The sequence below is a fragment of the Bos indicus genome, chromosome 17, assembly GCF_029378745.1.
Source record: "Bos indicus isolate NIAB-ARS_2022 breed Sahiwal x Tharparkar chromosome 17, NIAB-ARS_B.indTharparkar_mat_pri_1.0, whole genome shotgun sequence".
In the NCBI taxonomy this organism is placed as follows: Eukaryota; Metazoa; Chordata; class Mammalia; order Artiodactyla; family Bovidae; genus Bos; species Bos indicus.
The window spans coordinates 55,356,188-55,372,385 of record NC_091776.1 but is presented as its reverse complement, the minus strand read 5'-3'; the positions used below and the strand labels follow the sequence as shown (position 1 = coordinate 55,372,385).

The 16,198-nt window shown below is 39.1% G+C and overlaps 1 protein-coding gene across 1 annotated transcript in view; it reads left to right on the top strand.

Moving 5' to 3' along the window:
- The window catches only part of BRAP (BRCA1 associated protein), a 31,570-nt gene extending 15,672 nt beyond the window's left edge, over positions 1 to 15,898 (top strand). The window contains exons 7-12 of the mRNA XM_019977250.2: positions 2,223 to 2,298; positions 2,995 to 3,133; positions 3,508 to 3,617; positions 5,538 to 5,627; positions 11,127 to 11,230; positions 13,464 to 15,898. Coding sequence (XP_019832809.1) covers positions 2,223 to 2,298; positions 2,995 to 3,133; positions 3,508 to 3,617; positions 5,538 to 5,627; positions 11,127 to 11,230; positions 13,464 to 13,827 — 883 coding nt within the window. The 3' untranslated portion in view covers positions 13,828 to 15,898. The remainder of the gene's footprint in view (positions 1 to 2,222; positions 2,299 to 2,994; positions 3,134 to 3,507; positions 3,618 to 5,537; positions 5,628 to 11,126; positions 11,231 to 13,463) is intronic.
- The last annotated feature ends 300 nt before the right edge of the window (positions 15,899 to 16,198 follow it).

The window sequence follows — 16,198 nt, the reverse complement described above, 5'->3', positions numbered from 1 at the left end:
AATAATAGTGGTGAGAGTGGGCACCCTTGTCTTCTTCCTGATTTTAGAAGAAATGCTTTCAGTTTTTCACCGCTTAGGATAATGTTTGCTGTGGGTTTGTCGTATATAGCCTTTCTTATGTTGAGGTATGTTCTTCTGTGCCTACTTTCTGGAGAGTTTCTATCATAAATGGGTGTTGAATTTTGTCAGAGGCTTTCTCTACATCTGTTGAGATGATCATATGATTTTTATCTTTCAACTTGTTAATATGGTATATCACATTGATTTGCACATCTTGAGGAACCCTTGCATCCCTGGGATAAAGACCAATTGATCATGATGTATGATCTTTATAATGTGTTGTTGGATTCCGTTTGCTAGAATTTTGCTGGAATTTTGAGGATTTTTGTATCTATGTTTATCAGTGATACTGGCCTGTAATTTTCTTTTTTTGTGGCATCATTGTCTGGTTTTGGTATCAGGGTGATGGTGGCCTCGTAGAATGAGTTTGGGAATTTTCCTTCCTTTTCAATTTTCTGGAAGAGTTATAGCAACATAGTTGTTAGCTCTTCTCCAAACTTTTGGAAGAATTTGCCTGTGAAGCCATCTGGCTCTGGGCTTTTGTTCATTGGGAGACTTTTGATTACAGTTTCTATTTCTGTGTTTGTGATTGATTTGTTCGTATTTTCTATTTCTTCCTGGTTCAGTTGTGGAAGGTTACACTTTTCTAAGAATTTGTCCATTTCTTCCAACTTGTCCCAATTTATTGCCATGCAGTTTTTCATAGTAGTCTCTTATGATCCTTTGTATTTCTGTGTTGTCCATTGTAACTTCTCCTTTTTCATTTCTAATTTTATTGATTTAAGTCTTCCCCCTTTTCTCTTGGTGAGCCTGGTTACTGGTTTGGCAGTTTTGTTTATCTTCTCAAAGAACCAGCTTTTAGTTTTATTGATCTTATATGAAGTCTAGAAAGATAGTACTGATGATCCTACGTGCAGGGCAGCAGAGGAGACACAGATGGGTTAAAGAGAGGGTGGGATGATTTTAGAGAACAGCATTCAAAGATACACATTATTACATGTAAAACAGATAGCTAGGGGGAGTTTGCTGTGTGACGCAGGGAACCCAGCGCCAGTGCTCTGTGACAGCAGGTGGGCTGGGGGGCACAAAGGGAGGGGACAGTTGTATATCTGTGGCCAATTCATGTTAATGTATGGCAAAAACCATTACAATATTGTAATTAGCCTACAATTAAAAACAAAATATAAATAATTTAAACATTGTATGTACTTAAGGTGTACAACTGGATGACCTGATATACATCAACATTGTCAAATACACATCACAACCAAGCAGTTCAGCATATCCGTCACTTCACACCTTTACCATTGTCCTTTTCTTTCCTTTTTTAGTTTTCTATTTTTATTTTACGGTGAGACCACGCTCCGCCCTCTACTAAATTTCAGGAACACAATATAATATTGTCAGTTACAGTCAACATTAATGTACACCAGTTCTCCAGAACTTACTCATCTTGCATAACTGAAAGCTTGTAACTCTTGACCAGTATTTCCCCATTTCCCCCTTTGCCCAGCCCCTGGTAGCCACCTTTCCTCTCTATGTATCTATGAGTTTGGCTTCTGTGCCATTTTTATTGGCTTTTTGTAAATCGAAACAGTACTCTCAGAGCACTGATACCTTCTTCCAGGTGAACTTCATTGTATGATAAAATGTCATATGCATTTCATGAGTACATTAACATTTTTGTTTTAATTTAGTGAAATTTACTACAGAATTTAATTTCAACTCTTAGGAGCAACCTTGAGAGGACAAGGGTACATGTTGGATGATTTAAAACTTTAGGAAGTGAAGATAAGGTAGATTGCAAGTAAAAATACATTATGGGTAACCAGACATGAAAAAAATAACTTGTCTCAAGTCTCTAATTGTAACCTGTAAATATTTAGTTCTTTGATTACCTCAGCTTTAGGCAGAAGACTGGAAAAAGATATGGGGCATATCAAGATTTCTCCCTTTTCTTCAGCTTTATCAAGATCTTTTTTTTTTTTTCCATTTTGTTTGAGAATAGCTTGGAAGTGTTTGTCTTTTGAATGATAGCCTTAGTTATAAAAAATAGTATGTAAGAGAGGGAGTATATAAAATTGAATTTTTGACTTTGGGGTTCTGTAACAGCTGTCTTTTACATTTAATCTGTGTCATTATTTTTTTGGTGCCCTTTATAGATGTCCTGTTTGCCGATATTGTCAAACGCCAGAACCAGTAGAAGAAAATAAGTGTTTCGAGTGTGGTGTTCAGGAAGTAAGTAACAAGTGGTGGAAAAGAATAATGTACACAGCTTTAATTGTCTGGGATTTTCTTCTGCCCATTGTGACTTAAATTCTTTTTAATTCTTTTTGAGACAGATTTTTTTTCTCTCTCTGTTGAGGATCAGGCAAAAAAAGAAAAAATTAAAATACACAAACTATTTTACTCCTACACAAAATACTTTATGCTTTCATTCTTTGGTGTTTGAAAAGGCCGAGATTTTTGTTGATAAATTATTTTTCCTTGTTGTTTACATAGAGTTCCATAGAATCCAGAGTGAAAAACTTAATTGACCCATAAAAGCATCCTTGTTGGGTGTTTTTTAAAAATATTTATTTATTTGGCTGCACTGGGTCTTAGTTGCAGCACTCAGGCTTAGTTGTTGGTTACTCAGAGACATGTGAGATCTTAGTTCCGTGATCAAGGATCCAGCCTGAGGACCCTGCATTGGAAGGTGGATTCTTAACCACTGGACCTCCAGGGAAGTCCCCTGGTTTGAATAAGGGGACTTATTTGAATGTAAAATAATTTGAATAAGTTTGAATAAGTCTCCTTATTCAGAACTCCTGTAGAAACATCTCTAAACCTCATCCTGTGTCAGGCCCCTCATACACCCCAGTGTCATACACCTCATACACCAGGTCATGTAATTTTACATCACTAATGAAGATCTTACCTCCTTCCTGGCAGAACCTTTGGATTTGTTTAATATGTGGCCACATAGGATGTGGACGATATGTGAGTCGACATGCCTATAAGCACTTTGAGGAGACCCAACACACGTATGCCATGCAGCTCACCAACCATCGGGTCTGGGACTACGCTGGAGGTGAACACCACTCCTGATTTCTAGTTTGGACTCATTCTATCTAAAAACATCTCTGTCAGAACCTCTCCACTTCCTTTCTCACAACTTGAAATCTTCCTGACAGCTATGGCAAACTCCAATTCTCATGGTGGCCCATAGGGCCCTCTTTCATATGTGAATGGCCTGCATTGCCCAGGTTAAAGAGAGTTAATACTTACACTCTTGTCCTCTCACTCTTTTTTAAAAATTCAAGTAATTTAAACCACTTTTAAAGAAATATTGCGCAGCATTTAATCTGGATCTGTGAAAACAAAAATTTTGTCCAAGTTAAAGGTTTATGGAGACCTTTTTCATTCTGAAAAACCATGCCTTGGTTGACTTATTCTTTTCTTTAGATAATTATGTCCATCGACTGGTTGCAAGTAAAACAGATGGAAAGCTAGTACAGTATGAATGTGAGGGTGATACTTGCCAGGAGGAGAAAATAGATGCCTTACAGTTAGAGGTAAGATATTTTATTATTAATCACTAAATACCTACGTCTACTGCTTTTTACTATTCTAACTTGAAAGGTTGTTTGGGCTTTAATTTTGCCATTTGCCCGGCATGTTAGCTTTTGTTTTAAAGATCTATATTGCTCTGAAGGATTCTTTAAATATTTTTATTTCATCTGATTTTCTTCTTTGGAAATCTGAAGTTTCATTGAGCCTTATAATTTTCAACATTATGTTCCTAGTTGTCTCAGAGTATTAGGGTTATCCTCTGTAGCTGTGATAAAACTAGAAGTTAAGAATCTTCCTGTTGGCATCACAGTAGCAGTCGGAAATGGAACAAACTTGGTCAGGATGAGGAGTCCCCAATAGCATCGTTCCATGCCGAGAAGCTTTTTTGTATATGTTGAGTTGACATTTAGTAATTGATAAAGATAAAGCCTTATATAGATGAAACCATTTTTGGATATTCATATAAGTGAAGAAACAACAAAATTCGCCCAGTTGGTTTTTCTCATAGCAGTAAACTTTATATAAATTATAAACATGATATGTAAATTTTATATTACGGAAAGAAAAGTTTAACATGAGTCCTATTTTATAAATTTCAAAACAATTACTTTAAAAACAAATACCTTAACCATTGGAGGAATTGGACATTTGAAAACTTGCTCATCTCCAGGTGTTTAAAGTCAGTGAAATGGCCTAAAATAGAGCTGAAGTTGTTACCATTAATATATTGTATTGACATGAAAAAAGTTCCAATTTCTAGTGTTAAGTTTTTAGTAACTCCTACAAATTAAGTATGTTCATTCAGTGAATACCTATAGAGGGTTGCTGTCTGTCAGCTACTCTTCCATGTGCTACTTGTCCATTTAACTTAGCATTAAATGGACTCCCTGCCCTCCTGGAACATACATTCTAGTGACATACATTCTCTCAAATTGTCCCTTCTTTCTGTGGCTCTTTCATTCTCTTCTGTGGCCTGCAAACATGAGTAGATCTCCAGTCTCCTGGAATGATCTTTTCCAGAATACAAAATGTGATCCTGACACTCTTTGGCTCACATTTCTAGATGTGATACCCCAGAACTTTACATAGGCCCCATCTCACCACACCCTACACTCCAGGCTCACTGGTCTTACTTCATGGCTGCAATAATCCTAAACGTCCACAGCATCACATTTCTCTGGAATCTTTCTGTCTCCTCCTATCTGTCTGTCAAGGTGTCAAGGGTCCTCTCAAATCTCACCTTCTGTCAGAAATCCTATCGGATCCTACCGTCATAAGCCATCTGTCCTTTCTCTGTAGTTACACAGCACTGTTCATTCATTCATGCACTTGGGTAGCAAACTTTTCTTGACATCCAGGATGTGCCAGGCACCGAGGGCACAAAAATAAAGATATAGCCTTGCTTTTCAAAGAGTTCACAGTCTAGTCAAGGAGAGAGCCTGGTAAATGGCTGATTAAGTGCTAATGTCATAAGTGCTCTTAATGATGGGCACAGTGGGAGCCAAGAGGGGCAATTAACCCGAGGCTGGAAGTGATAGGGACAGCTTCCTGAAGGGGTAGCTGGATGAGCTGATTTGAGTTATACTCGATTTAAAACCATGTGGTTCTTGAAGTCAGCTTGAACAGAAACAAGGGTTTTTTAAATTGTACATTTCTCTGTTTGTCCCTAACTAGATTGATTGTAAGCCCCCAGAGGGGACTGAAGTGTAATTGTCATCTCTGTGTTCCCCTAATTATTGAGTAGAGTGGAAGCAAGATGTAATATACATTCTGAATGTTCCTCTTACTCTTCTTAAGGTCATTAAAAATCAGGTTTTAATTGACTTTCAGAGACTGACAACAGTAACTTATGTTTTGGTGTCCATTCTCTGTGTTGACAACAGTAACTTATGTTTTGGTGTCCATTCTCTGTGTTTTTATAGTATTCATATTTACTAACAAGCCAGCTGGAGTCACAACGAATCTACTGGGAAAACAAGATAGTCCGGATAGAGAAGGACACAGCAGAGGAAGTAAGTCTCTCATTTGATGACTGCTAAAATGCCACGTGCTAGGACAGCCTGCTGGTGGGGGAGAAGGCGGAGTACAGGGGAAAAGGGATCCCACAATCTTTCCTTTGAGTCTCATCTATAGGCAGAGAGCTGGTTTACCTCTAAAAAAGAAACCTTTGTTTTAGGTCAGTTAAATCTCAACAAGGGTGGAGGCTAGTAAGGGTAGAAAAAAGAAAGGATTGGAATCGCTTGGCTCACTCCAGTGACCAGACTCTTGATCAAGGTTCCAGTAAACACCTGACTTGCCATCATACTGTAGACTTAGCCTCTGAAGGCTGTATCGGGAAACAATTTCCAGACAACAATGAGAGTGAAAGTAGTCAAAAAGAGGAAAAGGAAGAGACAAAAATACACTTACTGCAAATGTAATCAAGAGTTGACTCATTGGAAAAGACTCTGATGCTGGGAGGGATTGGGGGCAGGAGGAGAAGGGGAAGACAAAGGATGAGATGGCTGGATGGCATCACTGACTTGATGGACGTGAGTCTCAGTGAACTCACGGAGTTGGTGATGGACAGGGAGGCCTGGCATGCTGCAATTCATGGGGTCGCAAAGAGTCGGACATGACTGAGCCGACTGATCTGATCTGAAGCATAATTGAAGAGAAGGGAAGTGGACATACTCTCACCTAGGATTAGTAAATCAAGATTTTATTGTGTGCTCACCTCTGCACACAAGCTTATTGTGTGCTGAGCCCTATTCTATACTAAGTTAAAGAAGAAATCAGACACTTGGTATGTACTTAAAAAAAAAGAAAAGAAACCTTGGATTTAAAGCCTTAAGTATTTTGGTATTTTGAGGTTGGGATGTTGTTTGTTTGTTCACTCAGTCAGGTTTTCTAGTGGCTTGTGCAATTCCATTTAAAAAATAGAAGTATGTGCATGAGAGTTTGTAATTTGAGTCAGCCAAGTGGTTTGTCAACTTGGGAACAGCTGCTTTGGGGAGCTGAATATGGGCTCCTAAGGCAAGAGGATGGTGCTTTAAAATTGAAGGGAATAAAATTAGGCAGAGATGCTAGAGTGGTCAGCATGGCACCTTGTTGGTCTCAGGCAGTGGTCTTGAAAATTTAACAAGATAATCCTTTAAAGAAGAGGCCATTCACTATTCCAGTGGGTAGAAGAGAAAAGTGATGTGATTTGGCGGAAGCCCAGCCCAGAGTGGCCCAGAGCGAGCGGCCCAGAGCTCCACCAACTTGGTTTTCCCTTTGTCTCCAGCATGTACAAGGAATCCTGAGAGTACCAGAGAAAGGAGTTTGAAAACCATTGAGCACCTGAGTGTTCATGTATATGGGGCTCTGGGAACCATTCTCAGGATCTAGGGACAGTGATTCCCTTAGTCTTAAATAAAGGCTTTTAAATTTAAATCATTGATTTAAATGGTTATTTTAAAAATGCTTATTTTAGTAACTGAATCTCCACCAGTAACTAGGTCTTCAGATGGGGAACTGCAGAGCCAGATACGGGGTTCACTTCTGTGGTAGCTGGTATTATCCTGGAGCTTAGCAGGCAAGGCCAACCTGTCACTTTATGCCAGGCTCAAGGGTCCCAGTTTCTGAACATGCGTACAATTGAGAAGAAATCAGGTCTCTTTCATTAAGGCGTAGTGTGTGCGTGCTCAGTTGTGTCTGACTCTTTGCAACCTCATGGACTGTAGCCCACCAGGATCCTCTATCCATGGAACTTTCCAGGCAAGAATACTGGAGTGGGTTGCCATTTCCTATGCCAGAGGATCTTCCCAATACAGGGATCGAACCTGCATCTCCTGTGTCTCCTGCACTGGCAGGCAAATTCTTTACCCATAGCAGCACTTGGGATGCCCCCAGCTTTACAATAATCTCTCTCGAAAAGTTCATGATGCAGTTCTTACAAGAACCTTCTATGCAACGGCAGTGCCTTTCTAGAGGGGCTTGATTGGAGTCCACATGGGAAGGAGGTACCTCTGACGGCACTCGAGAGGCAGAGCAGGGGTTGCTGCCACTCGGTGTGAAGTTTGGGTCTCCCCAGGAGGAGCACCAGCAATGCCATGCAGCCTCACTAATGAGTTTTTCTATGGGCTGTCCCAGTGTGACCACCTAAAGTGCTTTGTACAGACCCTTGAGAACTTAGCTCAGGATCCTCTCTGCCTTTTAAGATTCTTGAGGATTAACTGCATTCCCTAACACATGCCAATGGAAAGCAAATCAGAGGGCAGGAAAACTAAAAATGTGAAACTCTGTTTACTTCGAGGTAGGGATAAGGAGGCGGCCAAGGCAGCCGTAAATACAAAACCTGGAAAGGATATTTTGTGTTCTAGTAAAAGAGGTCAGTTAATGGGTGATGTAAGCCTTTTGTTCCTGCCTCTGTCCTTCTCCTGACCAGTCCTCTGTCCGTTGGCACACCCAACCATGGTGCACGTGCAAGGAGAAATGGTGATCATGAGTTTCACGGGCAGAGATTCTTGGTCATGGGACTCATAGAAAGTTAATGTAGGGGAGCAGAGGGGCTGAAGATTGAAACTCACTGTGGACTTCAATTACAATACTATTCCAGTCCCTCGATGCCTTAGGTAGTGCAGTTATTACAGCGTGAGCAATGGAAAATGAAGCTCATACCCATTTGAAGGTTCCTAGTGTTGGTGGGCCATGTATGAAGAGCATAGAGTAGGTCATCTATATAGGTGAATTCTCCTAGATACCACTTTTTTTCTGGAATTCCCTAAGTGGTCCAGTGGTTAGGACTTGGCAGTTTCACTGACAAAGGGAATGGGTTTAATCCCTGATCGAGGAACTGAAATCCCACAAGTTGCATGACAGCTTAAAAAAAAAAAAAGATAAATCTTTTCTTTTAAGCCTATAGCTCCATATATAAATTGCTGTTTTCCAGCTATAGATTGTGAACTGAGTTTGGTGGGCCACAGCTGGTATTTTTATTAAACAGCATGGGATAGATATCAGAGTGAATCACATTTAATATTACTTTGTGAAACTTCTGTTTCAGGAGTGTGTGTGTGTGTACACAAAGTGTTTCTTATTGCGGGCTAATGGTCAGAAATGGTTTTTAAATCACTGGTGTAAAACATCATAACATTTGTCTCTAGCAATATTAAAAACCTTTTTGAGGTCACTTAGTATTTTTCATCTTGATTTAAATATGTTTGGCTTATTGTCTTTAGTCACCAAAACATTGGTTTGGTTTCTTTTGATGGTTATTTCTGTCCTTTCCAGTTTCCCTGAACTGATTGGAGTAACTTTAAGAGAAAAAGGTCAAAAGGATCTTGTGGTCTTATTTTAAAAACAGTATTGAGGAGAAAATTAATAGTGAATAGAATTAGAGTAATTTGAAAGTTATTTTTATTTTTATGACATAGCAGAACTTTTAGAAATCTCCTTTTAATTGCATGTTCTTACAACTTAATAATGTTGGCTCTAAAGTTAATTACTACAAAGCAGTTATTCTTATTTAAAAAAAAAAAGGGGGGGGAGCAGTGCAGTTAGAGACCTGCTAGGCAGGCCATATGGCAAATGTTTAAAAAGAAAGCATTAAAAGTAGTGAGCTTTTTTCTGGCATGATGGATGTTGCATGAATGTATGCTGAGAGTTTAGATCTTGCCCAGAGGTCACTTTTCCTTTGTTATTGAGCTTTGGCCCACTGTCTGGTGCAGAGAGAGTTTTAGAACTTGGCTTTGAACCCAGACTTGGGGTCCAGTCCTGGACTCACATCACTCTAGCTGGGTGACCTTGGGGTGTATTGCCTCACCTTTCTCAAGCCTCAGTTTCTGTAAAAAGTTTATACACCTAAGTCATAGGCTTGTAATAAAGAATAAATGGAAAAAAGGGAATAAATGAGATACTACCTATAAGACACCTAGCCAATGCCTGAGCCATAGGATTTAAACTCTCAGTCACTTCCATTTCCTACTTGACCCACCTATCATGACCCACCTATCTTCTTCCTGTCTTTAGACCAGTGGTGTTGAGGCATACGTTTTTAAGACAATGTAACATGAATTCTTTCTGTAAATTGCCTCTATATAAACTCAATAAAATAAGAACTGCTTATGTTGCATGTGACTTCAGAGTACATGAGAATATTAATAGTGAGTTTGGAGGGGAAAGAATACCAAATAGCTAGAATCACCTGTTACAAGTACCTTTGGATTATTTGGATAATACAGTTGACCCTTAAACAGCATGGGTTTGACCTGCACTTACATGTGGATTTTTTGCAACAGATGCCTACTATAGTACTATAGGAACCACAAGTGGTTGAATCTGCAGATGCAGAACCTCAGATACAGAGCACTGATGATAAAGTTATACTCGGATTTTCAACTTTGAGGAGGGTTGAGTTCCTAACCCCCACGTCATTCAAGGGTCAAGTGTAATTTTAGAATATGATCTCAAGAGGTAAAAAACAGTAGTGAGTTAAGAATGGGAGATTCTTGTCCTCCTACACTGTTGATAGGAAAGTAAATTGGTGCAGTCACTACGGAAGACAGAATGGAGGTTCCTTAAAAAAATTTAAAAATAGAGCTACCATATGATCCTGCAATCCCACTCTTGGACATATATCTGAAAAAGACATAAACTCTAATCAGAAAAGATAAATGCACCCTGGTGTTCATAGCAGCACTATTTATAATAGCCAGTACAAATAGAAGAAACCTAAATGTTCATCAACAGATAAATAGATGAAGATGTGGTACATATATACACTGGAATACTACTCAGCCGTAAAAAAAAGAATGAAATAATGCCATTTGCAGTAATATAAATGGACCTAGAGATTATCGTATTAAATAAAGTAAGTCAAAGAAAGACACATATTGTATGATTATCAGTTACATCCAAATCTTAAAAAATAATACAAATGAATCTATTTACAAAATAGAAACAGGCTCACAGATATGGAAAATAAATTTATATTTACCATAGAGGATGGGAAGGGGAGTGTGGAATTAACTGATAGACACTACTCTATTTGAAATAGATAAGCAACAAAGATGTACTATATAACACGGAATCATATTCAATATCTTATAATAATTTATAATGGAAAATAATCTGAAAAATATATATGTATTACTGGATCACTTTGCTGTACACATGAAACTACCACAGTATTACAAATCAGCTACATTTCAATTAAAAGAAAAAAAAGAATGGGAGGTTCTGGTCTGGCTTCTTACAAAACCATCTCCTACTCTGTAGCCTGAAGCTCTTTACCTTCTAGCAGTTTCACTCAACATTCAGTAGCTTTTGATCCCTCTTCATCCTGGTTGAGAGAAATGGTAAGAAAAAAGAGAGTTCTCAAAATATTTACTCCTGTTGCAGAAATTCTTTCAGATAATGGTCTCACCTTTTCTAAGTTTGGTTTGTCAAAGTTAAAGACAAGTAGTCGGGAGGTGAAAATTGTAAAGTTAGCCCCAAAGGCCACACAGCTTTCTCTTTGAAATAAAACTGATCTCTGTTTACTCTTTCAGATTAACAACATGAAGACCAAATTTAAAGAAACAATTGAGAAATGTGATAGTCTGGAGCACAGACTAAATGATCTCCTGAAAGAAAAGCAGTCTGTGGAAAGAAAGTAGGTATAACTGACCTGTTCTTTTAATTAGCTGTTTTATCCTGACAGGCTCCATAAACAGAGAATCTCCTTTATTCCCAGGGACACACACTCATTATTGTCAAGTGTGTGTGTATGACCGAGTTTTCAAGGGTCTCTCTATATATGGAGCAGACCTACTGTGACTTCCTATTTACTAAAAAATTCAGTGTTTCATGCCAGATGGATGCCATGTGGAATACAGGGCTCTCTCCTGATGACAGTGCTTATGCTTGCACAAGTGTCTCCTATTTTTGCCTGTAGAAAGCTATCTCCCTTTGCCCAGAGCTTCTCTGAGCTGTGGTGACTGAGAAATGGCAGTTAGGAAAGATACTTAAATCTAAGCTGGAGATGGTGTGTCTTCTGGCTTTGCTTGGGAAATAAAGGCCAAAGATACTGAATATGGAGCAAAAAGCACATCAACAACATGGCAAGAACATTCTCTACTACTATTATTTGGGAAGATAATTGCTATTAAATGAAACTACTTTTCTAGCTTAAATTAGACTCACAAAAATAATTGGATTTTTTGCCTCCAGACAAATGGATAAAAAATAAAGGGGATAATTGTCCCTTAAGAAGTTTTGGTTTGTGTTTTTTTAATCTTTTATTTTGGAATAAATTAAGGTTTACAAAAAGGTTGCAACGATAGTTCTAAGAATTTCCATACACCTTTCACCTGTTTTCCCCCATAGCAAATAACTGGATATTTTTAGTAGTGTGGGTGTGTGTGTGTGTGTGTGGTAAAATCTGTGTTACTTAGATTTTGCCATATTAATCATTTTAAGTATACCAGTGTGTATACTTAAAATGTGTGTATACTGTGAGGTGTCTTCACGGTGTGTATACTGTGAGGTGTCCTCACAGTGTGCAACTATGATTCTAGAGTTTTTCATCACTCCAACAAAAACTCTTCACCAAAGGGGTTAACTGTTGCGAACACAATACTACAACATAAATAGAAATAAAAATTAAAAAGTCTCTTATACTTTCAGTGCCCTAACTAATTGAACTGTTCCAAAGAATTTAAAGTTAAAACTGAAAGTTTTCTTTCACTCCCAACCTCTAGGATCTAATGCCTGATATGAGGTGGAGCTGATGTAATAATAATACAAAAAGTGCACAGTAAATGTAATGCACTTGAATCATCCTGAAACAATCTCCCCCGTCCCCCTTCACTTCCTGGTCCATGGAAAAACTGTCCTCCATGAAATCAGTCCCTGGTGCCAAAAAGGTTGGGGACCACTGATCTAGAGGTTCTTAATGGCACCAGTGAATACTTCTTGTTCCAGCTCTTTTACTGTACCTGTATAAACATCTCACATACATCTTTTTTCTACAAAAATTGAATAATATTAGGTATTCTCTTTGGTAAAATATTCTGTTTGGGAGGGTTTTTTTTTTTTTCGTTTGGACTGGCGCAACTAGATCTATACCTTGTAACATGTATGAAAATCATAATAATTTTAACCAGTTCCCCTTGATGGACATGTTTTACTACTATAAACAATGTTGCAATAAGCACCTTTCTCCATATGTCATTTAGTGCAACCCTGAATATATTTATTTTATAGGATAAATTCTTGGAAGTAGAATAGCTATGTCAGAGGGCAGGTGAAATTTTAATTTTCATAGATGTTGCCAAGTTGACTTCCATTGAGTGTGTATCAGTTCACACTCCAGTGCCACCATGTGGGAGTGCCCCCTTTTCTCACATCTGAGCATTCTGATACATAAAAATGGTATTTCAAGTGGTGTTTTAATTTGTCATTCTTTACTTATAAGATTGAGCATCATATAAGGCACTCCCTCTTCTTGAAGACTCTTCTCCAGCAAATGCAGTGAGGTCAGAGCACTTGACTCTTTAAGAATGTCACTTTTCCTCATAACTTCTTTATCACAGTTATCATCTCTAAGCCACTCATGTAAACAATACAGAGAAGCAGTAGACATTCTATCATGAATCACAGAATAGTTTCTGTGATTGAAAAATCTCTGATCCTTAAATATTGTCCTGAAGCTACACTTGAGTTAACCGAAGCAGAATTCTGATTTCAGGTGGCTGTTGCAATGGCAGCAGACCCCTTGGCCATGGGAGCGAGGGGTCTGCCGTAAGTGGATTCTGAGGTCATGTTCTCTGTTCAGTCCCAGAGCAGAAAGGGGACTCTGTCAGCAAATGGAAAATGTCCATTGTCTCCCTTTGTTTTTGTGAAAGGTGCACTCAGCTAAACACTAAAGTGGCCAAACTCACCACGGAGCTCAAAGAGGAGCAGGAAATGAACAAGTGTTTGCGAGCCAATCAAGTTCTCCTGCAGAACAAGTTGAAGGAGGAGGAGAGGGTGTTAAAAGAGACCTGCGACCAGAAGGACCTGCAGATCACCGAGATCCAGGAGCAGCTGCGGGATGTCATGTTCTACCTGGAGACGCAGCAGAAAATCAACCATCTGCCCGCTGAGACCCGGCAGGAAATCCAGGAGGGACAGATCAACATTGCCATGGCCTCAGCCTCCAGCCCCCCGTCTTCTGGGGGCAGTGGGAAGCTGTCCTCCAGGAAGGGTCGCAGCAAGAGGGGCAAGTGATCTTCAGAGAAGTGCACTTCCCCAGGACTGTTCGCCCTGGCAGAGCGAGAGCATGCTGGGGCCTTCAGCTAACTATGAGGGTGGACCCTGAATAAGTATAAGTCAGGATCAAGCCACAGTTGTTCTGATCTTTCATTTGCTAGCGTGCGGTGTAACGACCGTAGAGGGTTGACGACCAGGAGAGTTGAGGGAAACAGGCAGTGTTTTCAAAGGTGGCTGCTTTTCTCAACCATGATAGTTCACTAACCTCAGACATTCTGATGACCATTTTGCCTTCATACTTGATAGATGCCCCAACGCTGCTGTGCATTTTTCCGTTGTATTTACTGAGTTGGTGTATTTGACTTTCAGTTAAGAGCTTGGATTTTTTTGTGTCCCCTGAAAGGTAATATTACCTCGCCCTAAGGCACCAAACCTGCCAGAATTCACAGCAGTTGCTTGAGAGAGAGGCTCCTGTTGGCCACTAAGGATTTATGAAAACGCCCTAGCATTAATCTCATATCATTGGCATCACTTCTTGCCTCTGGGGAATTGAAGAAATAGTTAAATGTTACATGAAAAGAGGCTAGGTCTGTAAACCCAGCACTGGCTTGTCACCAGCAGCCATCTCCTCTTGCTCTAGGCCTCGCCAGGAAAAACAAACAGCCCCCGGGCAGACTGAGTAGACCCAGTGTAGGAAAAATGGTGACGTCCCCACTTTGTTTATTTTTGATGCCTCCACAGCTCATTATGAACCTCAGAGAAGGAGGCTTAATTTTTGCTTTAAGACTCAATCTCAGTGGATTTCCTAGCATCGCAAGAATAAACAGGCAGATTTATCGTCGATGTGAAAAGGTATGAGCAAGGCCTCTGACTGGCTGACTGTATTTTGTTGGGATCAGTATTTTCTGAGTGTTTACAAAAAATGGCTACGTGTTTAGGTTGTGACTAGAAGAAGCTTGGGCAGATCTGCAGTTATGCTTTCAAGATATATCCAAAAGGCTGTTGCTAAATTCAAAAATTAGAATTTTAACAGAGGCCCCTTTAAAACAGTCATGTAATGCTTATATGGGCCAACAGAGGGTCTGTGTACTTTTTCTAGAAACAGAAATGTCAAAAAAAAAAAAAAAACTCACAATATGTGATAATTAAACAAAATTAAAGTAAGACCCGTGTTGGAATTTAGCTTCCAAAAGAGGTGGCTGTATAGGTTAACAAGAGACACTGTTAAATGACAGATTTTCTTTTCTGTTTTTATAATTAGACAAAGTTTTCAAATGATCACACTTCAGAACTGGTTTTTAGCCTAGGATTAGGCCTCATCCTCCAAAAGTCTTCATGTCACCTGTTCACACACCAACTGTATGGCTAATCACCATGCGTTTCTGTGGGGTCTGCCACAGCATTTCCCAAAGAACCTTCTCTGTAACTCTGCAACATGAATGTACTCAGACATTCTCAATTTCTTCTTAGGGCAAACCAATTCCACAAGTCCCCCTTGGACTTTATATATATATATATATACACACAGGTATCTTAAAGCAAAAGTGGGAATGGGAAGCTAACCTAATTCTCTTTCCTATAGAGATTCTATTTTATTTAAAATCTATTTTTACACTAGTTAGAATCCTGCTTTTTTGACCAAGTACTTGTCGTGCATGTCTGACCTTGCAGAAGCTGGGGTGGATCGTAGCATACTAATTAAGAGAATTAGAAGTAGTTGACAAAGCTTGCTTGCTCCTCATTTCTCTGTGATCACCTCTTGTCAAGCAGCTCTACCACCACTGGGAGAACAGATTTTTCTCAGTAAAGGTGAGATAAACACTCTGAAAGGCTGTGCCCAGAGGAAGGAGCAAATAGGCAAATGTTTCCAAACTACTTGAAGGTTTAAAAAAAAAAATGTTCCAGAAAAAAATCTTGTCAAGCTATGTAAAGAAAATGTTTTAAAAAAAAACAGTCAATGAGTCATGTTTGAATTTGACAAAATTACATAAGGTAGAAACTCTTAGTGTTTTCTGCAGGATGGAAATGAACCACTTAACATATCCATACTACCTTGAAATTGCATTAAAATAACCAAACTTGGAAATGATCCTGCCATGTGTGAAATCTGTGTCTCTCTGGTGGTTATTTTGCTTGGGGGCTTGTACCTGAATCATCTAAGAAAAAGTAACTGAACCAGATAGAGAAGAAGGTTCTCTGAATTGGGAGGCTCGGGTTAAGAGAAGACCCAGACGCACCATTCTCTTACAAACTATGGTAAAAAAAAAAAAAACAACAGTCAATTTCTACACCCAAGACTTTTTTCCAGGCCCTCTACAGAGCTAGGGTGGTTTTGTTTTTGAAAACTGTCATAAATGTGACTCGTTTCAGGATCCACCGTGTAAGATAA